Source organism: Cherax quadricarinatus, chromosome 84 (genome assembly GCF_038502225.1).
Source record: "Cherax quadricarinatus isolate ZL_2023a chromosome 84, ASM3850222v1, whole genome shotgun sequence".
NCBI classification, from domain to species: Eukaryota; Metazoa; Arthropoda; class Malacostraca; order Decapoda; family Parastacidae; genus Cherax; species Cherax quadricarinatus.
The window spans coordinates 12,995,433-13,019,407 of NC_091375.1; the positions used below are offsets into that span (position 1 = coordinate 12,995,433).

Below are 23,975 nucleotides of genomic sequence, written 5' to 3' on the forward strand. Positions count from 1 at the left end.
CTCCAGCCAGATTAAAAGGTACAAAACAAGTCACAATAATAGCCAATGATGTGTTTGAGTGGCCTTCTCACAGTGATGCTCATATGAATTGCCCTCTCACTCCACTACTTACTGTGATGCTCGTAGAAGTAGCTCTCTCGCTCCACCACCACTTAGTATGATGCTCATACGAGTGGCTCTTACTGTGCCACTAAGTGTGATGCTGCTTGTGAGTGGCCCTCTCACCATGCTGCTCAGTGTGATGCTTGTATGAGTGGCCGTCTCACCATGGCATTGTTTATGAGTGACTGTGCTCCTGCCACATCACTGTGTCACTCTTGGATACAATACAACATACAGTAATCACACTCTTGAACTTAACACCAAATGATCCCTAAATTATCTACAACATAGTTTGAAAAGGACAGAGCATTTTAAGGTAAGCAGAATGAAATACAGTGGACCCCCGGTTTATGATATTATTTCATTCCAGAAGTATGTTCAGGTGCCAGTACTGACCGAATTTGTTCCCATAAGGAATATTGTGAATTAGAGTAGTCCATTTCAGACCCCCAAACACACACATACAAACGCACTTACATAAATACACTTACATAATTGGTCGCATTGGGAGCTGATCGTAAACCGGGGGTCCACTGTATTTTTCTTCAAAACCTTTTTTTTATCAACTCTGAGGCTATGGGTCCCCACAATTTATATTTCATCTGTATGATCCTTGTGGTTTAGCACTCAGTTATGATTAAAATAATTATATTTCACATGTAATATTTTTTTAACACACCGGCCATCTCCTACCGAGGTAGGGGACCTGAAAAAGAAGAAGCACTCTCACCATCACTCGCTCCACTGTCTTGCCAGAGGTGCAACAAAAATACAGTTCATGTCCCTCCAAACGTTTTACTAATAGAATTTCAATGTAAACAGAAATCCTCTAATCTCTAGGACTTTGCATTAATGAGATGCAACTGTTGCTAAATATTTATAAACACTGGTTTAGGAAATTACAATTTATTGTGTCATTAAGAATTTTCTGGGCAAAAATTGGTTAAAATCCTTTCCCCGTAAGCCATGCATAGCACTTGTAACTTACCAGGAATATTAAAAAAAAAGGAAATTTTGAAGTTGGGTTGTTTGAATGTACATATATATAATAGGTGGCTTGTAGCTTAAGTGGTGGCACATTTGGCTCACATATGAAGGGCCTGGGTTTGATCCTGGCACAGTTGGAAACTTTTGTTATACTACATGTATTTCCTTACAAATATTACTTCTGTTTACCTAGCAGTAAGTAGGTACCCTGGTGTTAGTTGCCTGTTGTGAGTTGCATCTTGTGGAAGTTGATTAAAGGCCCGCATTGGAAACAAGCCAGACATTGCCTCTGGGTTATCCTGGATTACTAATCATCTAGGTTAATAATCATAATAAATCTTTAATCAGTGTTTAGAAAGAAAATGGTGCATGTTTTGTTAGGGTCAAACTATATTTTTTTATTTTAATGGACTTTACTACATTATAAAGAATAAAAGTCAGTGTTGTGGCTGGAACAGTTAACCAAGACCTTAAAAAGGTCTCTGTCCTAGTCTTTCCAGGACAAACCTAAATGTGGCCTTAAGTTTCCTGGTGAAGACGTACAGTTTTGAAGAATCAAACTTTACAAACACAGAAGCTTTTTTTTTTTTTTTTAATTTATTACGGTGTAAATGTTTTAAATCTTGATAACAGTTTTTATTACTACCCTAAGATGTTTCTACCCTTACACTGCTGGCAACCTCACGTTTCCATCCTCATAATGCTAGTGGCAGTGGAACCTCGGTACGCAAACAGCTTCCTACTTGAACAATTCAGTATTCGAACACTTTGTTCGGTAAAAAAATCGCTTAGCACTCAACCAAACAAACATGACCTGCCAGAACTTCACTGTAAACTACGTATTTCGTGTTTCTTCACGAAATAAATAAGTCACCATGGGGGCCTAAGAAGATTAGTGATAACAGCCAACCAAAAAGAAAATTGGTTGGGAAAAATTTGTTTGATACTCAAACAGATTGGCACTCTAACAGCCTTCTGGAACGAATTAAGTTTGAGTACCAAGGTTCCACAATAATTCTAATGGCCACAACACATTTCCTCCTCTATAATATTTGTATCCCAAACATGTTTTCCTCTGTTGGAGTGGAAAATTTAGTTTTCTTTAGGTGGACATGTTAACACCTGTGGAAAGGGGCAAAATCGTTTCTCCAATGATTGACTAAATTAGAGCCTTCACTGTGTTCTTATTGCTTGAGAGTAAATATAGGAAGGCAGAAAATAATGAAATGTAAACAAGCTTCTATTGGCCAGAAAAGTAACGAGAAATAAACCCTCAGTGTGTCTGAGGTCATTATTTGAATAAACCCAATTTAAGGCAAACGAACATTGCTGGGCCATTGAGGTTTTCCTAGAGATAGTGGTGGTGTTTTGTTTATCAGGAAACTCTTTAATCATTTCATAATGTGCTAATTAGTCAGGTGATGGCCCACTCATTAATTTAACAACTGCCAAGCATCTGTAATTAAGCCCGCACTTGCATACTAATTTCATGTATGTACCAGTAGTTAAGCAGTTGTTTTGTTTACCAGTGCTGTTTACCAGTTGTTTTGTTTACCAGTGCTGTTTACCAGTTGTTTTGTTTACCAGTGCTGTTTTTGTTTACCAGTACTGTTTTTGTTTACCAGTGCTGTTTTTGTTTACCAGTGCTGTTTACCAGTTGTTTTGTTTACCAGTGCTGTTTTTGTTTACCAGTGCTGTTTTTGTTTACCAGTGCTGTTTTTGTTTACCAGTGCTGTTTTTGTTTACAAGTACTGTTTACCAGTACTGTTTTTGTTTACCAGTGCTGTTTTTGTTTACCAGTGCTGTTTTTGTTTACCAGTGCTGTTTTTGTTTACCAGTTGTTTTGTTTACCAGTACTGTTTACCAGTACTGTTTTTGTTTACCAGTGCTGTTTTTGTTTACCAGTGCTGTTTTTGTTTACCAGTACTGTTTACCAGTTGTTTTGTTTACCAGTACTGTTTACCAGTTGTTTTGTTTACCAGTACTGTTTACCAGTTGTTTTGTTTACCAGTACTGTTTACCAGTACTGTTTTTGTTTACCAGTGCTGTTTTTGTTTACCAGTGCTGTTTTTGTTTACCAGTACTGTTTACCAGTTGTTTTGTTTACCAGTACTGTTTACCAGTTGTTTTGTTTACCAGTACTGTTTACCAGTTGTTTTGTTTACCAGTACTGTTTACCAGTTGTTTTCTTTACCAGTGCTGTTTTTGTTTACCAGTGCTGTTTTTGTTTACCAGTACTGTTTTTGTTTACCAGTGCTGTTTTTGTTTACCAGTACTGTTTTTGTTTACCAGTACTGTTTTTGTTTACCAGTGCTGTTTTTGTTTACCAGTGCTGTTTTTGTTTACCAGTGCTGTTTTTGTTTACCAGTGCTGTTTTTGTTTACCAGTGCTGTTTTTGTTTACCAGTACTGTTTTTGTTTACCAGTGCTGTTTTTGTTTACCAGTGCTGTTTTTGTTTACCAGTACTGTTTTTGTTTACCAGTGCTGTTTTTGTTTACCAGTACTGTTTTTGTTTACCAGTGCTGTTTTTGTTTACCAGTGCTGTTTTTGTTTACCAGTGCTGTTTTTGTTTACCAGTGCTGTTTACCAGTTGTTTTGTTTACCAGTGCTGTTTTTGTTTACCAGTGCTGTTTACCAGTTGTTTTGTTTACCAGTGCTGTTTTCCACTACATTTAAAAACTTAGAATTTAATTTTAGAGTAAATCTCAGGTTAAGATATTTAGGAGAGAATGTGAACATTTTACACTAAAACCAATTTAGTGTGTTTATACACTAAACCATGTTTTTTTTTCATATAGGCCATCTACCACCCAGGTAGGGTCACCCAAAATAAAAGCGAATGTACAGTATTTCATTTTTTGGGGCCATGTTTCCTTGATGGGAGGTGGCAAATTATTATTTTTTTATTATCACACTGGCCGATTCCCGCCAAGGCAGGGTGGCCCGAAAAATAAAAACTTTCACCATCATTCACTCCATTACTGTCTTGCCAGGTGGCAAATGTGTTAAAAAAAATAATAAGAGTGCTGGGAAGAGGTGTCATCTTAAAAGATAATTTTGATATGTAGCGAGAGTTGTCAGTTGTTCTTTGCTGATGATGCAGTGTTTCTGGGCGATTAGAGTGGAGGGGGATTTGACATGTTTTATCATGTTGGCATGATATTTTTAGAAATTGATGAAAGCCAATTAGTTTTACTTGAGTTTTGAAGATGGGAATTACAGTGCATGCATTGTGAAAGTTGCTTGGGGGATATAGTGTCCTGGGGGTCACTGCATTGTGATAGCTATTAAGTGACTGATGGTAAGTGTATTTTCTTCTTTGGGCCACTTAACCTTAGTGGGAAATGTCAATATGTTAAAAAATTAAAACAATAATGCCTCTAATAATCATCCTGTGTGTGTGTGGTGTTGCAACATGGTCCTTTTTAAACAGGACTTCAAAAATACGATATGCAGATAACCCGGAGCTTTACTAGAGTTACTATAATTCAGGAAAGGTATGTAAGGAACATTTTTTCACCTGTTTTTACACACTAATGAAGCCATGGACTTTGCAGTGACTGATGATAGATAGTTCGTTATGTGATAGCTCATCATGTGAGTAATAAACTCTAGCATAAAGGCAATCTATGATCATTATTCTCTTCCTAATGTGCTTAAAGCCTTTTTTTTTTATCACCAGGGTCTCCTATGACTCACCTCATTGCACAGGTGCTTCTTGTTGACCCATACCCCATAAATTTAACTTTATGGCACCCTTTGCTCTCCCCCTTCCTCCCATCCTTTTAGTGCCTATGCTGATATAAGACTAGATCACGTAGCAGAGAACGCAAACACCAGGTGATCAGGTGAGCTGCTTGCCATCGTGTGTCATCCTTGTCCACCCTTTGAAGTTTCAATCATGAGTCGTCATGGTGGTCTGCCTCTGCGCTTGCTGTGTGTCCTCCTGGTTCACTTACTGGTGGCACACCCTGCTCTTGCTTCAGTCCTGAAAGAGAAGCTCAAGGTATGTTTTAAGTACATACCTATTTATGCACCTATTTTCAGTGTTCCACATTTTCTTTGGCTTCAGATGTAGTCATTGTTTATTATCTTCCATCTGCCAGCAGATGGAACAGTGGCTCAACTGAAAGCCAACGAAAACATGGAACACTTAAAAATAGGTGCTGTATATGCGGGGCCCTCCTGTACGTGTATTACAGTTTAGCATAAAATTGATACCTACTGTCACACCAGTATTCATCTCTGGTAATCCCTCCTGTTTTATGTTCACCTGTTGACTTCCTCTTTAACAGAATGCAGTTATATATACTATCAATATATCCTGTAAACTCATGTGCTATTTTGCATAAAGTATAGTACGTATATGTACATATATACTAATTCTGTATAAAAAAAAATGGGGTGGTAGAAGTAGAATATTTAAACATCCTCAAGGAGAAATATCAGTATTTTTCCTCGAAGCCTTTCTGTTTATTTCTCCAAGACTATGGGTCCCTTCACCTGCATGTTTGTGTTGACACCAGAAAGATTACATTGCAAAAAGCCTGTTAAATTCTTTATCCTAAATATTATTTTATATGTACTGTCTAAATTTGCATGTGTTCCTAATGAATATTGCCTATTTCTCCACATTTTTTGCTGAGACTATCATCCTGTTTAAAAGAAGTTGTTTTCAACAGTTCGACAATGCAAAAATAAAGTCTGCCAGAGAGAGCTATGCTGTCTTCAGAAGCCAGTCCCCAGCTGCATGTCAGACTCCTCAAGGTATGATGCCTCATTCAGGCTTAACCATAGTTACTGGTGTACTGTACATGAAGTAATATACAGTGGACCCTCACCTAACGATATTAATTGGTACCCGAGAACGAATATCGTTAGGCGAGTTATTTAGCGTTAGCCGAGGCAAAATGTTAGCGTTAGAATGTATCGTTAGGCGAATTTAACGTTATGCGATGCGTTCGTTAGGCGAGGGTCCACTGTATATGCATGTTGCAACTATTGTTTGGCTTTACTGTTGCAGTTTTACGTACCAGAGGACACTCCAGCTTATAAGCAAGTTGCATTGCTGATATCTCCGTATTCCTGTATACTTTTTCTATCTTAATAAACTTTTATTCTTGTAATCTGAGTTTCTGAAGATGATGCAAAAGTAACTCTTTGATCTTCATAAATGGTGTGACAGTTTCTGATTCTTTTTACCCAACCCTCACTCTGGCCTAATTTGTGCTTAAAATTTTTATATTATTATTGTGGCCTAATTTTTTCTTGATAACTGCTAAGATATTATTGATTTGAGTCAAGCATTCTTCAGATTACACTTGACAAGTTGTAAACCCCTATGTTGGTTTATTAAATACAGTAGAGCCCCTTTATCCACTTATTCGGTATCCGTGGTTTCAATTATCCATGGTTACTGTGGCCCAAAAATACCTCATAATTTTGCATAATAATGGCCCTAAAGCATAAACGTTGAGAAGCTGACAGTTGTTCAAAACCTTAGAGAAGCCGTGAAGTGTTTCCCATCAGTGAAAAAGTGATGATTCTCCACTTACTGTTCATAATTTATCAATTAAACTGTATAATAGGACCTATATATGGGATTTGCTACTATCCACAGTTTTGGTATGCACGGCAGGTCCTTAGAACATAAACCCCACACTCACCCGGTTGACTTTAAACACAGAAATACGAATCTTAAAATAATGAATCCTAACTAGTCATAAGTTTGCCTGTGATACTCCAATATAGAAACTGTGTATTGTACCAAAACTAAAGCCTTCACGTTGCTAAATTTACAAACTGTAATGTAGTTACTTAGCCTTAATACCAACTTGCTCCATAATCTGTAATAATTTAGTTATGAATTAATCTTAGTCTGCCTGAAATGCCTAGCCATGATAGTGCCCCACTCTGTAATTAGTATTTTATAACATGTAAACCACACAATATCCTAAAATATGTAAACCCCACATTGTAATCTTTATAAAGAATAAACTTGATTTGATTTGATACGGGGGTCCTACTGTACATCAGTATTCAGGTTTTGAGTCTTATTGATGTTAAAGTTGCATTAGTATGTACAGCAGTTAACCTTTCTCCAGGATACTGACAAGAGTCGACTAAAACCAGGCTGTCTTTTTTTGCAGGGAAACTAGATGCAAGAATGCTTACTGTACCTACATATCTATTTATTGCAGGGTGAATAAAGGCAGGAGGTGCATGGATACTAGTTCCTAGATACCTACCATACCACGGACGGGGATAGAACCCGCGATCAAAGAGTCTCAAAACTCCAGACCGTCGCAACGGTCTGGAGTTTTGAGACTCTCTGATCGCGGGTTCTATCCCTGTCCGTGGTATGGTTTGTTTGCAATCGTGTCACAACGATTTTGTGAGTCCTAGATACCTGTTAACTGGAAAGTGAACAGGGGCAGCAAGTGTAAGGATACAGTATTCTATAGGCTTTTTGTTTTTTATATATTGTGCCTTTGCCATTTATGCCTGATTTTCTGTTGTCTCATTTATGTCCTGTTGCTGAGATAATTATCAACATTTTTACACCTTATTATAAAGGCTGGGTAAGGAGAACAACTTGTCAGTGATATAAAATGCATAGAATACATAGCAAAGAAACATTTATGGAGGGATTAAGAGAAATTGGTTAGCTAGCCTTGAGTCCTGGAGGTGGGAAGTATAGTGCCTGCACTCTGAAAGAGAGATGGTGATATGTTGCAGTTTTTAAACTGTAGTGTCAGCATGCCTCTGGCAAGACAGCGATGGAGTGAGTGATGATGAAAGTGTTTCTTCGGGTCACCCTGCCTCGGTGGGAAATGACCGATGTGTTATTAAAAAATAAGCTACCCACTGATGCAAAATATGTTACCTGCTACCTTGACTTTCAACAGTGCTGGAGGCAGTCTCTAGTGACATCAACATGTGGTCAGTCACTGGGACATACCAGAACAACCAAAACTGTGAGTGGCAGATCCTGGCACCTGCAGACAGAATTGTGCTCATCACTTTTCTCAACTTTGATCTTGAAGACTCTTCGCCTTGCATTTACGATTATGTTGAGCTACAGGACTTTTCTGTTATGAGTCAACTCTTAGCATTGTGAGTGGAACATTCTCTCCTTCAGTTTTGTGGATTTCTTTTAAAATGTGTTGAAGGAATTTTTTTTTTTTTTTTTTTTTTTTTTTTTTTTTTTTTTTTTTTTTTTTAACAAGTCGGTCGTCTCCCACCGAGGCAGGGTGACCCAAAAAAAAGAAAGAAAATCCCCAAAAAGAAAATACTTTCATCATCATTCAACACTTTCACCACACTCACACATTATCACTGCTTTTGCAGAGGTGCTCAGAATATAACAGTTTAGAAGCATATACGTATAGAGATACACAACATATCCCTCCAAACTGCCAATATCCCAAACCCCTCCTTTAAAGTGCAGGCATTGTACTTCCCATTTCCAGGACTCAAGTCCGACTATATGAAAATAACCGGTTTCCCTGAATCCCTTCACTAAATATTAAATATATAAGGAAATTTATGCTAGACAATCATTGTGTAAGTCATCATATGAGAGGCAAGTAAATTGCTGAGAGCAATGGTCTAGCAACCTCTTCTCCTGTACATTATACATTACTAAATGTAAAGAGGAGAATAACCTTATTTCTTTTTTGGGTCACCCTTCCTTGGTGGGAGACAGCCATTGTGTGTGTGTGAAGAATTAAGTCATGGACACTGTACTGTACTGTACAATAATTACAAACAAAAAAATAAAAGATGTAGAACAACCACAGGTGAAGTTGAATGATAGCTCTAGGCCTTTCATGTTGCAATCAACACCTCATCAGGAGCTTGCAATGTTGCAAAAAAAGGAGGTAGCTTGGTTGTTCAAATGAGCAAAGACGCTTCCTATGAACGTATTTGCTTGGAGTTCCTCCTGTTTTCTGCAACATTGCAAGTTCCTGATAATGTGTTGATTGCAACATGAAAGGTCTAGAGCTATCATTCAACTCTCCCTGTGGTTGTTTTGTATAAGTACATACATTTTGTAAGTTTCTGTACTCACCTAATTGTGGTTGCAAGGGTTGACTCATAGCTCCTGGTCCCTGTGTGCAACGTAATGTTTCATGAGATGTATTAGTTAAAGCTTATATGCCAGTATATTATTTGACATTTAGGAGTGATCATATACCTATTACTGTACAAATAATAGTAATTAATTAAACAGTTGACATTAATTTATACAGTACAGTATTTCAAAAGACAGGCCATTGGGGACTAAGATTAAGCTTACCTCACTGCTCATACATGAATTATTTATTTTATTATCACACTGGCCGATTCCCACCAAGGCAGGGTGGCACGAAAAAGAAAAACTTTCACCATCATTCACTCCATCACTGTCTTGCCAGAAGGGTGCTTTACACTACAGTTTTTAAACTGCAACATTAACACCCCTCCAGGTTCCAGGCTACATGAATTGGATGTTTAATATCATTTCATGGTGCTTATAGATTACACTTGTGTATTCGGGCAGCTACAAGTACTGTGGAAGTGTGTTGCCCCCAGCCTTCGCGTCGTCTGGCAATCAAGTGTTAGTCAAGTTCCACAGTGACGGGTCTGTTGTTCGCCGAGGTTTCTCTCTCCACTACACCAGTCATCCTCAAGGAAATGGTAATGACAGCTTGTTTGTGCTTAAATTGTAAATGATACTGCAAGTTAGCTTATACTGTAGGGGCCCCACTTATACTGCAGGTTATGTTTCAGGCTACTGTAGGGCCCCGCTTACACAGCAGGTTAGGTTCCAGGCTACTGTAGGGCCCCGCTTACACAGCAGGTTAGGTTCCAGGCTACTGTAGGGCCCCGCTTACACAGCAGGTTAGGTTCCAGGCTACTGTAGGGCCCCACTTACACAGCAGGTTAGGTTCCAGGCTACCGTAGGGCCCCACTTACACAGCAGGTTAGGTTCCAGGCTACTGTAGGGCCCCACTTACACAGCAGGTTAGGTTCCAGGCTACTGTAGGGCCCCACTTACACAGCAGGTTAGGTTCCAGGCTACTGTAGGGCCCCACTTACACAGCAGGTTAGGTTCCAGGCTACTGTAGGGCCCCACTTACACAGCAGGTTAGGTTCCAGGCTACTGTAGGGCCCTGCTTACACAGGTTAGGTTCCAGGCTACTGTAGGGCCCCACTTACACAGCAGGTTAGGTTCCAGGCTACTGTAGGGCCCCGCTTACACAGCAGGTTAGGTTCCAGGCTACTGTAGGGCTCCACTTACACAGCAGGTTAGGTTCCAGGCTACTGTAGGGCCCCGCTTACACAGCAGGTTAGGTTCCAGGCTACTGTAGGGCCCCACTTACACAGCAGGTTAGGTTCCAGGCTACTGTAGGGCCCCGCTTACACAGCAGGTTAGGTTCCATGCTACTGTAGGGCCCCACTTACACAGCAGGTTAGGTTCCAGGCTACTGTAGGGCCCCACTTACACAGCAGGTTAGGTTCCAGGCTACTGTAGGGCCCCACTTACACAGCAGGTTAGGTTCCAGGCTACTGTAGGGCCCTGCTTACACAGCAGGTTAGGTTCCAGGCTACTGTAGGGCCCCACTTACACAGCAGGTTAGGTTCCAGGCTACTGTACGGCCCCACTTACACAGCAGGTTAGGTTCCAGGCTACTGTAGGGCCCCACTTACACAGCAGGTTAGGTTCCAGGCTACCGTAGGGCCCCACTTACACAGCAGGTTAGGTTCCAGGCTACTGTAGGGCCCCGCTTACACAGCAGGTTAGGTTTCAGGCTACTGTAGGGCCCCACTTACACAGCAGGTTAGGTTCCAGGCTACTGTAGGGCCCCACTTACACAGCAGGTTAGGTTCCAGGCTACTGTAGGGCCCCACTTACACAGCACGTTAGGTTCCAGGCTACTGTAGGGCCCCACTTACACAGCAGGTTAGGTTCCAGGCTACTGTAGGGCCCCACTTACACAGCAGGTCAGGTTCCAGGCTACTGTAGGGCCCCGCTTACACAGCAGGTTAGGTTCCAGGCTACTGTAGGGCCCCACTTACACAGCAGGTTAGGTTCCAGGCTACTGTAGGGCCCCGCTTACACAGCAGGTTAGGTTCCAGGCTACTGTAGGGCCCCGCTTACACAGCAGGTTAGGTTCCAGGCTACTGTAGGGCCCCACTTACACAGCAGGTTAGGTTCCAGGCTACCGTAGGGCCCCACTTACACAGCAGGTTAGGTTCCAGGCTACTGTAGGGCCCCGCTTACACAGCAGGTTATGTTCCAGGCTATTGTAGGGCCCCGCTTACACAGCAGGTTAGGTTCCAGGCTACTGTAGGGCCCCGCTTACACAGCAGGTTAGGTTCCAGGCTACTGTAGGGCCCCACTTACACAGCAGGTTAGGTTCCAGGCTACTGTAGGGCCCCGCTTACACAGCAGGTTAGGTTCCAGGCTACTGTAGGGCCCCACTTACACAGCAGGTTAGGTTCCAGGCTACTGTAGGGCCCTGCTTACACAGCAGGTTAGGTTCCAGGCTACTGTAGGGCCCCACTTACACAGCAGGTTAGGTTCCAGGCTACTGTAGGGCCCCACTTACACAGCAGGTTAGGTTCCAGGCTACTGTAGGGCCCCACTTACACAGCAGGTTAGGTTCCAGGCTACTGTAGGGCCCCGCTTACACAGCAGGTTAGGTTCCAGGCTACTGTAGGGCCCCACTTACACAGCAGGTTAGGTTCCAGGCTACTGTAGGGCCCCACTTACACAGCAGGTTAGGTTCCAGGCTACTGTAGGGCCCCGCTTACACAGCAGGTTAGGTTCCAGGCTACTGTAGGGCCCCGCTTACACAGAAGGTTAGGTTCCAGGCTACTGTAGGGCCCCACTTACACAGCAGGTTAGGTTCCAGGCTACTGTAGGGCCCCACTTACACAGCAGGTTAGGTTCCAGGCTACTGTAGGGCCCCGCTTACACAGCAGGTTAGGTTCCAGGCTACTGTAGGGCCCCACTTACACAGCAGGTTAGGTTCCAGGCTACTGTAGGGCCCCACTTACACAGCAGGTTAGGTTCCAGGCTACTGTAGGGCCCCGCTTACACAGCAGGTTAGGTTCCAGGCTACTGTAGGGCCCCACTTACACAGCAGGTTAGGTTCCAGGCTACTGTAGGGCCCCGCTTACACAGCAGGTTAGGTTCCAGGCTACTGTAGGGCCCCACTTACACAGCAGGTTAGGTTCCAGGCTACTGTAGGGCCCCACTTACACAGCAGGTTAGGTTCCAGGCTACTGTAGGGCCCCACTTACACAGCAGGTTAGGTTCCAGGCTACTGTAGGGCCCCACTTACACAGCAGGTTAGGTTCCAGGCTACTGTAGGGCCCCACTTACACAGCAGGTTAGGTTCCATGCTACTGTAGGGCCCCGCTTACACAGCAGGTTAGGTTCCAGGCTACTGTAGGGCACCACTTACACAGCAGGTTAGGTTCCAGGCTACTGTAGGGCCCCACTTACACAGCAGGTTAGGTTCCAGGCTACTGTAGGGCCCCGCTTACACAGCAGGTTAGGTTCCAGGCTACTGTAGGGCCCCACTTACACAGCAGGTTAGGTTCCAGGCTACTGTAGGGCCCCACTTACACAGCAGGTTAGGTTCCAGGCTACTGTAGGGCCCCACTTACACAGCAGGTTAGGTTCCAGGCTACTGTAGGGCCCCACTTACACAGCAGGTTAGGTTCCAGGCTACTGTAGGGCCCCACTTACACAGCAGGTTAGGTTCCAGGCTACTGTAGGGCCCCGCTTACACAGCAGGTTAGGTTCCAGGCTACTGTAGGGCCCCACTTACACAGCAGGTTAGGTTCCAGGCTACTGTAGGGCCCCACTTACACAGCAGGTTAGGTTCCAGGCTACTGTAGGGCCCCGCTTACACAGCAGGTTAGGTTCCAGGCTACTGTAGGGCCCCGCTTACACAGCAGGTTAGGTTCCAGGCTACTGTAGGGCCCCACTTACACAGCAGGTTAGGTTCCAGGCTACTGTAGGGCCCCACTTACACAGCAGGTTAGGTTCCAGGCTACTGTAGGGCCCCACTTACACAGCAGGTTAGGTTCCAGGCTACTGTAGGGCCCCGCTTACACAGCAGGTTAGGTTCCAGGCTACTGTAGGGCCCCACTTACACAGCAGGTTAGGTTCCAGGCTACTGTAGGGCCCTGCTTACACAGCAGGTTAGGTTCCAGGCTACTGTAGGGCCCCACTTACACAGCAGGTTAGGTTCCAGGCTACTGTAGGGCCCCGCTTACACAGCAGGTTAGGTTCCAGGCTACTGTAGGGCCCCACTTACACAGCAGGTTAGGTTCCAGGCTACTGTAGGGCCCTGCTTACACAGGTTAGGTTCCAGGCTACTGTAGGGCCCCACTTACACAGCAGGTTAGGTTCCAGGCTACTGTAGGGCCCCGCTTACACAGCAGGTTAGGTTCCAGGCTACTGTAGGGCCCCACTTACACAGCAGGTTAGGTTCCAGGCTACTGTAGGGCCCCGCTTACAAAGCAGGTTAGGTTCCAGGCTACTGTAGGGCCCCACTTACACAGCAGGTTAGGTTCCAGGCTACTGTAGGGCCCCGCTTACACAGCAGGTTAGGTTCCAGGCTACTGTAGGGCCCCACTTACACAGCAGGTTAGGTTCCAGGCTACTGTAGGGCCCCGCTTACAAAGCAGGTTAGGTTCCAGGCTACTGTAGGGCCCCACTTACACAGCAGGTTAGGTTCCAGGCTACTGTAGGGCCCCGCTTACACAGCAGGTTAGGTTCCATGCTACTGTAGGGCCCCACTTACACAGCAGGTTAGGTTCCAGGCTACTGTAGGGCCCCGCTTACACAGCAGGTTAGGTTCCAGGCTACTGTAGGGCCCCGCTTACACAGCAGGTTAGGTTCCAGGCTACTGTAGGGCCCCGCTTACACAGCAGGTTAGGTTCCAGGCTACTGTAGGGCCCCGCTTACACAGCAGGTTAGGTTCCAGGCTACTGTAGGGCCCCACTTACACAGCAGGTTAGGTTCCAGGCTACCGTAGGGCCCCACTTACACAGCAGGTTAGGTTCCAGGCTACTGTAGGGCCCCACTTACACAGCAGGTTAGGTTCCAGGCTACTGTAGGGCCCCACTTACACAGCAGGTTAGGTTCCAGGCTACTGTAGGGCCCCACTTACACAGCAGGTTAGGTTCCAGGCTACTGTAGGGCCCCACTTACACAGCAGGTTAGGTTCCAGGCTACTGTAGGGCCCTGCTTACACAGGTTAGGTTCCAGGCTACTGTAGGGCCCCACTTACACAGCAGGTTAGGTTCCAGGCTACTGTAGGGCCCTGCTTACACAGCAGGTTAGGTTCCAGGCTACTGTAGGGCCCCACTTACACAGCAGGTTAGGTTCCAGGCTACTGTAGGGCCCCGCTTACACAGCAGGTTAGGTTCCAGGCTACTGTAGGGCCCCGCTTACACAGCAGGTTAGGTTCCAGGCTACTGTAGGGCCCCGCTTACACAGCAGGTTAGGTTCCATGCTACTGTAGGGCCCCACTTACACAGCAGGTTAGGTTCCAGGCTACTGTAGGGCCCCACTTACACAGCAGGTTAGGTTCCAGGCTACTGTAGGGCCCCACTTACACAGCAGGTTAGGTTCCAGGCTACTGTAGGGCCCCGCTTACACAGCAGGTTAGGTTCCAGGCTACTGGAGGGCCCCACTTACACAGCAGGTTAGGTTCCAGGCTACTGTACGGCCCCACTTACACAGCAGGTTAGGTTCCAGGCTACTGTAGGGCCCCACTTACACAGCAGGTTAGGTTCCAGGCTACCGTAGGGCCCCACTTACACAGCAGGTTAGGTTCCAGGCTACTGTAGGGCCCCGCTTACACAGCAGGTTAGGTTCCAGGCTACTGTAGGGCCCCACTTACACAGCAGGTTAGGTTCCAGGCTACTGTAGGGCCCCACTTACACAGCAGGTTAGGTTCCAGGCTACTGTAGGGCCCCACTTACACAGCAGGTTAGGTTCCAGGCTACTGTAGGGCCCCACTTACACAGCAGGTTAGGTTCCAGGCTACTGTAGGGCCCCACTTACACAGCAGGTTAGGTTCCAGGCTCCTGTAGGGCCCCGCTTACACAGCAGGTTAGGTTCCAGGCTACTGTAGGGCCCCACTTACACAGCAGGTTAGGTTCCAGGCTACTGTAGGGCCCCGCTTACACAGCAGGTTAGGTTCCAGGCTACTGTAGGGCCCCGCTTACACAGCAGGTTAGGGTCCAGGCTACTGTAGGGCCCCACTTACACAGCAGGTTAGGTTCCAGGCTACCGTAGGGCCCCACTTACACAGCAGGTTAGGTTCCAGGCTACTGTAGGGCCCCGCTTACACAGCAGGTTAGGTTCCAGGCTACTGTAGGGCCCCGCTTACACAGCAGGTTAGGTTCCAGGCTACTGTAGGGCCCCGCTTACACAGCAGGTTAGGTTCCAGGCTACTGTAGGGCCCCACTTACACAGCAGGTTAGGTTCCAGGCTACTGTAGGGCCCCGCTTACACAGCAGGTTAGGTTCCAGGCTACTGTAGGGCCCCACTTACACAGCAGGTTAGGTTCCAGGCTACTGTAGGGCCCTGCTTACACAGCAGGTTAGGTTCCAGGCTACTGTAGGGCCCCACTTACACAGCAGGTTAGGTTCCAGGCTACTGTAGGGCCCCACTTACACAGCAGGTTAGGTTCCAGGCTACTGTAGGGCCCCACTTACACAGCAGGTTAGGTTCCAGGCTACTGTAGGGCCCCGCTTACACAGCAGGTTAGGTTCCAGGCTACTGTAGGGCCCCACTTACACAGCAGGTTAGGTTCCAGGCTACTGTAGGGCCCCACTTACACAGCAGGTTAGGTTCCAGGCTACTGTAGGGCCCCGCTTACACAGCAGGTTAGGTTCCAGGCTACTGTAGGGCCCCGCTTACACAGCAGGTTAGGTTCCAGGCTACTGTAGGGCCCCACTTACACAGCAGGTTAGGTTCCAGGCTACTGTACGGCCCCACTTACACAGCAGGTTAGGTTCCAGGCTACTGTAGGGCCCCGCTTACACAGCAGGTTAGGTTCCAGGCTACTGTAGGGCCCCACTTACACAGCAGGTTAGGTTCCAGGCTACTGTAGGGCCCCACTTACACAGCAGGTTAGGTTCCAGGCTACTGTAGGGCCCCGCTTACACAGCAGGTTAGGTTCCAGGCTACTGTAGGGCCCCACTTACACAGCAGGTTAGGTTCCAGGCTACTATAGGGCCCCGCTTACACAGCAGGTTAGGTTCCAGGCTACTGTAGGGCCCCACTTACACAGCAGGTTAGGTTCCAGGCTACTGTAGGGCCCCACTTACACAGCAGGTTAGGTTCCAGGCTACTGTAGGGCCCCACTTACACAGCAGGTTAGGTTCCAGGCTACTGTAGGGCCCCACTTACACAGCAGGTTAGGTTCCAGGCTACTGTAGGGCCCCACTTACACAGCAGGTTAGGTTCCAGGCTACTGTAGGGCCCCGCTTACACAGCAGGTTAGGTTCCAGGCTACTGTAGGGCCCCACTTACACAGCAGGTTAGGTTCCAGGCTACTGTAGGGCCCCACTTACACAGCAGGTTAGGTTCCAGGCTACTGTAGGGCCCCGCTTACACAGCAGGTTAGGTTCCAGGCTACTGTAGGGCCCCACTTACACAGCAGGTTAGGTTCCAGGCTACTGTAGGGCCCCACTTACACAGCAGGTTAGGTTCCAGGCTACTGTAGGGCCCCACTTACACAGCAGGTTAGGTTCCAGGCTACTGTAGGGCCCCACTTACACAGCAGGTTAGGTTCCAGGCTACTGTAGGGCCCCACTTACACAGCAGGTTAGGTTCCAGGCTACTGTAGGGCCCCGCTTACACAGCAGGTTAGGTTCCAGGCTACTGTAGGGCCCCACTTACACAGCAGGTTAGGTTCCAGGCTACTGTAGGGCCCCACTTACACAGCAGGTTAGGTTCCAGGCTACTGTAGGGCCCCGCTTACACAGCAGGTTAGGTTCCAGGCTACTGTAGGGCCCCGCTTACACAGCAGGTTAGGTTCCAGGCTACTGTAGGGCCCCACTTACACAGCAGGTTAGGTTCCAGGCTACTGTAGGGCCCCGCTTACACAGCAGGTTAGGTTCCAGGCTACTGTAGGGCCCCACTTACACAGCAGGTTAGGTTCCAGGCTACTGTAGGGCCCCACTTACACAGCAGGTTAGGTTCCAGGCTACTGTAGGGCCCCACTTACACAGCAGGTTAGGTTCCAGGCTACTGTAGGGCCCCACTTACACAGCAGGTTAGGTTCCAGGCTACTGTAGGGCCCCACTTACACAGCAGGTTAGGTTCCAGACTACTGTAGGGCCCCACTTACACAGCAGGTTAGGTTCCAGGCTACTGTAGGGCCCCACTTACACAGCAGGTTAGGTTCCAGGCTACTGTAGGGCCCCACTTACACAGCAGGTTAGGTTCCAGGCTACTGTAGGGCCCCACTTACACAGCAGGTTAGGTTCCAGGCTACTGTAGGGCCCCACTTACACAGCAGGTTAGGTTCCAGGCTACTGTAGGGCCCCACTTACACAGCAGGTTAGGTTCCAGGCTACTGTAGGGCCCCGCTTACACAGCAGGTTAGGTTCCAGGCTACTGTAGGGCCCCACTTACACAGCAGGTTAGGTTCCAGGCTACTGTAGGGCCCCACTTACACAGCAGGTTAGGTTCCAGGCTACTGTAGGGCCCCGCTTACACAGCAGGTTAGGTTCCAGGCTACTGTAGGGCCCCACTTACACAGCAGGTTAGGTTCCAGGCTACTGTAGGGCCCCACTTACACAGCAGGTTAGGTTCCAGGCTACTGTAGGGCCCCGCTTACACAGCAGGTTAGTTTCCAGGCTACTGTAGGGCCCCACTTACACAGCAGGTTAGGTTCCAGGCTACTGTAGGGTCCCACTTACACAGCAGGTTAGGTTCCAGGCTACTGTAGGGCCCCGCTTACACAGCTGGTTAGGTTCCAGGCTACTGTAGGGCCCCACTTACACAGCAGGTTAGGTTCCAGGCTACTGTAGGGCCCCGCTTACACAGCAGGTTAGGTTCCAGGCTACTGTAGGGCCCCACTTACACAGCAGGTTAGGTTCCAGGCTACTGTAGGGCCCCACTTACACAGCAGGTTAGGTTCCAGGCTACTGTAGGGCCCCACTTACACAGCAGGTTAGGTTCCAGGCTACTGTAGGGCCCCACTTACACAGCAGGTTAGGTTCCAGGCTACTGTAGGGCCCCACTTACACAGCAGGTTAGGTTCCAGGCTACTGTAGGGCCCCACTTACACAGCAGGTTAGGTTCCAGGCTACTGTAGGGCCCCACTTACACAGCAGGGCTAAAAAATGCATATTCAGTACACAAACTACTTACCTTAAAATATTTTCGTCCTTAGCTTATAGTGAGTGGTGAATATATTTATTGTAGGAAGACTGAATAAGTGAAGAATGGATATACGTAATTGAAAACTGCTGCATCAGCAAGATGCTGTAAAGTGAAGCATTGTAAAGTAAGGCTCCCTGTACAGTACAGTGGACCCCCTGGTTAACGATATTTTTTCACTCCAGAAGTATGTTCAGGTGCCAGTACTGACTGAATTTGTTCCCATAAGAAATATTGTGAAGTAGATTAGTCGATTTCAGACCCCCAAACATACACGTACAAACGCACTTACGTAAATACACTTACATAATTGGTCACATTCGGAGGTAATCGTTATGCGGGGGTCCACTGTATTTCGAAAATTTAGTTGAAAATTAAATCAGATTCCAAAACCATCTTACCAGTAGGAGTGAAATTTTATATTTAAGATAGAATAATAGCACTGCTATACAGTCGTACCTCGGAATACGAACAGCTCAAAACTCGAACAGTTATGTAAGTGTATTTATGTAATTGTTTTTGTAAGTGTATTTTTGGGGGTCTGAAACGGATTAATCTAATTTACATTATTCCTTATGGGAACAAATTCGTTCGGTATCGGTACTCAGACAGCCTTCTGGAACGAGTTAAGTTTGTGTCCCGAGGTACCACTGTATTTAACTCCATGGGGAAGTGGAGAAGACTCCTTTCTCCGTAAGCTGTGCGTGTCATAAGAGGTGACTGAAATGCCGGGAGCAAGGGGCTAGTAACCCCTTCTCCTGTATAAATTACTAAATGTGTAAAGAAGAAAAAAATTTAATTTCTTTTTTGGGTCACCTTCCTTCGGTGGGAGACGGCTGGTGTGTTAAAATAAAAATACAGTACAGTACTTAAGAAATTTAAAGTTAAATTGGTCAGAGATTTTGAATATGAACGTAATGGTTAATGATGTCGTTGTGATAACATTATTCACATGCACATTCTTAAGCCAATGTCTACTTGTATATTATCTTAATTAGGTCTGACAATAATGCTTAACGGGAGCAAAAGACTTGTGACCCTTTCTGTATAAATTACTAAATTTAAAAAGAAAAACTATTGTTTTTCTTTTTGAGTCACCCTGCCTGGGTGGAATACAGCCAGTTTGTTGGAAAAAAAATGCTTAAATACAAATTTTTAACAGGTACATCAAACATCACATCAGTGACTGTATATCCTCCAACCTCCAGTACGTCAGACGTTGTAACCACTCAAGAGGAGACAAATCATTCATTTGGCACCAGTCCAGATCTGTGCAGCAGACAACAATGCAAGTGTCACTACTTTGGGTCCCATCACATTAGTCCTAAAATTTTCATTTGCTTAAAAACTTCATCATCACTAACTGTCTATATGACTGTAATACTTGGTGAAGGCTTTTCTATATCCTTACACATCTGCCCTTCCCACTTGCAACCCACCTTATTTACTGTGGTCTTTTCATTTAAGAATTTATCTTTGCCTTGGAAATTAGGATATGACCTATTTGGATAACTTTTGAACTGTTCTCTGTATTTTATAGATCGTCAGTTGTATTTACTTTCTTTTTTGTATACTTATTAGGTATTTAAAGTTTATTTGTTACATGTAGATCTGTTAATCCTAGGTAGTAGGTTGGTAGACAGCAACCGCCCAGGGAGGTGCTACCGTCCTGCCAAGTGAGTGTAAAACGAAAGCCTGTAATTGTTTTACATGATGGTAGGATTGCTGGTGTCTTTTTATTCTGTCTCATAAACATGCAAGATTTCAGGTACATCTTGCTACTTCTATTTACACTTAGGTCACACTTCACATACATGTACAAGCATATATATACACACCCCTCTGGGTTTTCTTCTATTTTCTTTCTAGTTCTTGTTCTTGTTTATTTCCTCTTAACTCCATGGGGAAGTGGAACAGAATTCTTCCTCCGTAAGCCATGCGTGTTGTAAGAGGCAACTAAAATGCCGGGAGCAAGGGGCTAGTAACCCCTTCTCCTGTATATATTACTAAATGTAAAATGGCAAACTTTCGTTTTTCCTTTTGGGCCACCCCGCCTCGGTGGGATACGGCCGGTGTGTTGAAAGAAAGAAAAGAAAGATCTGTTAATGGCTACAAAGATCACTGCTCCCAAGGTCTGGTGTTAGACCAGGTCTCATCTCCAAGATAAACAGGTTATATACCTGCAGCAAAATAGATTTTGTAACTATTACGTATTATTGACCTGTTTTTAGAGATCTTAAGCCATTATGCATATACTGTTCCTTAAGTAAATTTAACATATGTATCTCTTTGTATTTTAACAAATAGTTTAGATTCCTACTTACCCAAAAGTTCTCCTTGTCCACTGTCCCAAAAGTCGTCCTTGTAATGTGTGACCTTTCCTGACCTCTGGCAGTGTTGGAGGACACCTCTGGTGATATCAGCATATGGCCAGGTGAACTGCATAGCACCAGTCTAAACTGCACATGGGTGATCCTGGTGCCAGAAGACAGCATCGTGACCATCTTTTGGTCTGAGGTTAACCTGGTCAGTTCGTCGTCTTGTGATGATAATTATGTTCAACTCAACGACTTTTCTACCTCGGGTCATCTCTTGGCATCGTAAGTTATATCTGCCTTCTCCTGTTTATGGAGTCATTCTCCTAAGACATGCTAACTGAAATTATTCTCAACATTACATTCTTTGGGGCTTAACGCTAAACAAAGAATGTGTCATTCTTCATGAAATAATGAAGCCTGCATATATGAAATGAAAGTTTGTAAAAACTTTAAGCCACTGTTAAGCAACAATTGCACACAAAACCCCCTTTTGTTTTGACTATTCTGACCAGCGTCACAAAAATAAAACCAAACTGACGTGTGGGAGACATCATAAAGGATCAAATTCTCTCGCAAACACGTCACTGTTTACTCTTTCGCCCCTTACAACTAGCTTCAACTGAGATCACCTTCCAGTTTTTTCTTCAGTTGTGTGCATTGTCTGATATTTAAAACACAGCAGGTGACTGATTTGTTAAAGATAAAGATAGTGAGGTAATATTATACTTTTTTATTATTATTGTATTTAGGGGAAAATGCAAAATGCGTAAAAGGTGTATACAACACCTGAAAAATGGGAGGGGTAGAGTGTAATTAGGTTTGATTAGGGTAAGGGGAAGATACCTCACATCATTCCCTTTACCCCTCAAAGGGAATAATAATGATACAGCATTTAATAATATATATTTATTTCTTAAGGGAGCAAGGGGCTAGTAATCCCTTCTCCTGTATAAATTACTACACATTGAGAGAAAATCTTTTGTTTTTCTTTGTAGGTCACCCTGCCTTGGCGGGAGACAACCAGGGCTTTGAAAAAAAAAATTATTTCTTAAAACAGTTCATCTCAATAATCTATTTATATGTATAGTAATTTGACCATTGAGCATCACTGTACAAGTTAATCTACATGGTTTAAAAAATGTAGCATAAGTGTCCCTTGTTTTACACCATGGCAGTTATACTAAGCTATGCTAAGCCATGATGACTTTCAAAGTTTATTCTCTATAAGGATTACAATGCTGAGTTTACAGAATTTGGTTATTGTGTGGTTTACATGTAGTAAAATAATAATTACAGAGTGTACCACTAGAACACCTAGCATGGCTAGGCATTTCGGGCAGACTTAAATTAAATCTTAAGTTTAAAATATTACAAAATTATGAGGTAAGTTGGTATTATGGCTAAGTGACTAAATACTTTATGTTGCATATTAAGAATCTTCAGTATGCTTTACAAACCATTGTGATCTGTATGAATGTACATCATATATGCAGACTTACTGATAGAAATCAGACATAGCTTAGTAGTGTAGAAGAAAAAGACACAGTACAATGGCTGGAACAATATATAAATCATCAGCACATAGGAGAGAGCGCTTACAACAATGTTTCGGTCCAACTTGGACCATTTACAAAGTCACACTGACTTTGTAAATGGTTCAAGTCGGTCCGAAATGTCATACGCTTCTCTCTCCCATGTGCGGGTTATTTGTGTGTACCATAATAATGAATTCTCATTCAATTAATTAGCGTAAAAGACGGAAATTTATACTGTATGGTCTCAGTATATAAATATGTTATTCATTACTTCATTATATATATCACTTGGGCAGCTACAAGTACTGTGGGCATGAACGACCGCCAGTCTTCACGTCGACTGGAAACCAAGTGGCGATCATGTTCTTCATTGATGAAACTAGCATCAACCAAGGCTTCTCTCTCCATTACACTACTAATGGTAATAGGAAATGAGTAATTAGTAATGGTAGTGGGAAATGGTAATTGGAAGCAAGTGCTTGTAATCTGAAGAAGAGGTGAGGATGCTATAGTTTGGGGGGCCATCTAAACTGCGATGTCAGTGAGCTTCTGGCAAAACTGCAATTAATTGAATGATGGTGAATGTTTTTCCATTTTTTTTTTTCTGGGGGGGGGGGTTGTCACCCCTAGCATTAGGAATGCTGCACAAAGGTAAATATTCTTCTAGAGAGTAGCAAGACATTGTCCTCTATTTAAAATTAAAATATGCCAGGATAAACATGTACCAGACAGGTTGCTTCTTGTCTTACAATGGGACACGTTCCGACAAACCTACTGTGAGTTGAAACTATTGTAAGTCAAATACAAATATGATACACTAAATAAATAACTACTGTCGCTGAATAAGTAAATAAACAGATAATTACTGTAACTAAACACCAGCATTGAAAAATAACTAAATGAATACACGTTACGGACTTGCCACCTTGATGCTGGGTAATTATCTCAAGTTTCATCTCCAAAGTAATTTTTTTTGCACCATCATAGAGTCGAAATATAAGTTGAACCATCGTAAGTCGAAGAGCACTTGCATACTCTTTGACAAATTTTGTGAATCCCCCTCAAGTCTTGGGCTTCCTGCTCTTATCTGGGTTACTAGAGATAGTGACTGTTTTATATAAGAGTAAGAATATTTTGAGGAATTGTTAAATGTTGATGAAGATAGGGAAGCTGTGATTTCGTGTATAGGGCAAGGAGGAATAACATCTTGTAGGAGTGAGGAAGAGCCAGTTGTGAGTGTGGGGGAAGTTCGTGAGGCAGTAGGTAAAATGAAAGGGGGTAAGGCAGCCGGGATTGATGGGATAAAGATAGAAATGTTAAAAGCAGGTGGGGATATAGTTTTGGAGTGGTTGGTGCAATTATTTAATAAATGTATGGAAGAGGGTAAGGTACCTAGGGATTGGCAGAGAGCATGCATAGTTCCTTTGTATAAAGGCAAAGGGGATAAAAGAGAGTGCAAAAATTATAGGGGGATAAGTCTGTTGAGTGTACCTGGTAAAGTGTATGGTAGAGTTATAATTGAAAGAATTAAGAGTAAGACGGAGAATAGGATAGCAGATGAACAAGGAGGCTTTAGGAAAGGTAGGGGGTGTGTGGACCAGGTGTTTACAGTGAAACATATAA

The 23,975-nt window shown here is 44.5% G+C and overlaps 1 protein-coding gene across 3 annotated transcripts in view; it reads left to right on the forward strand.

Moving 5' to 3' along the window:
* The first annotated feature begins 3,955 nt into the window (after window positions 1-3,955).
* The window catches only part of LOC128704457 (tolloid-like protein 1), a 33,200-nt gene continuing 13,180 nt past the window's right edge, over window positions 3,956-23,975 (forward strand). The window contains exons 1-7 of one of the 3 annotated variants that reach the window (XM_070103134.1): window positions 3,956-5,095; window positions 5,772-5,856; window positions 7,998-8,205; window positions 9,635-9,771; window positions 19,662-19,787; window positions 20,895-21,099; window positions 22,649-22,773. In XM_070103134.1, the coding sequence (XP_069959235.1) occupies window positions 4,991-5,095; window positions 5,772-5,856; window positions 7,998-8,205; window positions 9,635-9,771; window positions 19,662-19,787; window positions 20,895-21,099; window positions 22,649-22,773 (991 nt within the window). In that variant the 5' untranslated portion in view covers window positions 3,956-4,990. The remainder of the gene's footprint in view (window positions 5,096-5,771; window positions 5,857-7,997; window positions 8,206-9,634; window positions 9,772-19,661; window positions 19,788-20,894; window positions 21,100-22,648; window positions 22,774-23,975) is intronic. The other 2 variants (XM_070103133.1, XM_070103135.1) reach the window with 2 other exon arrangements.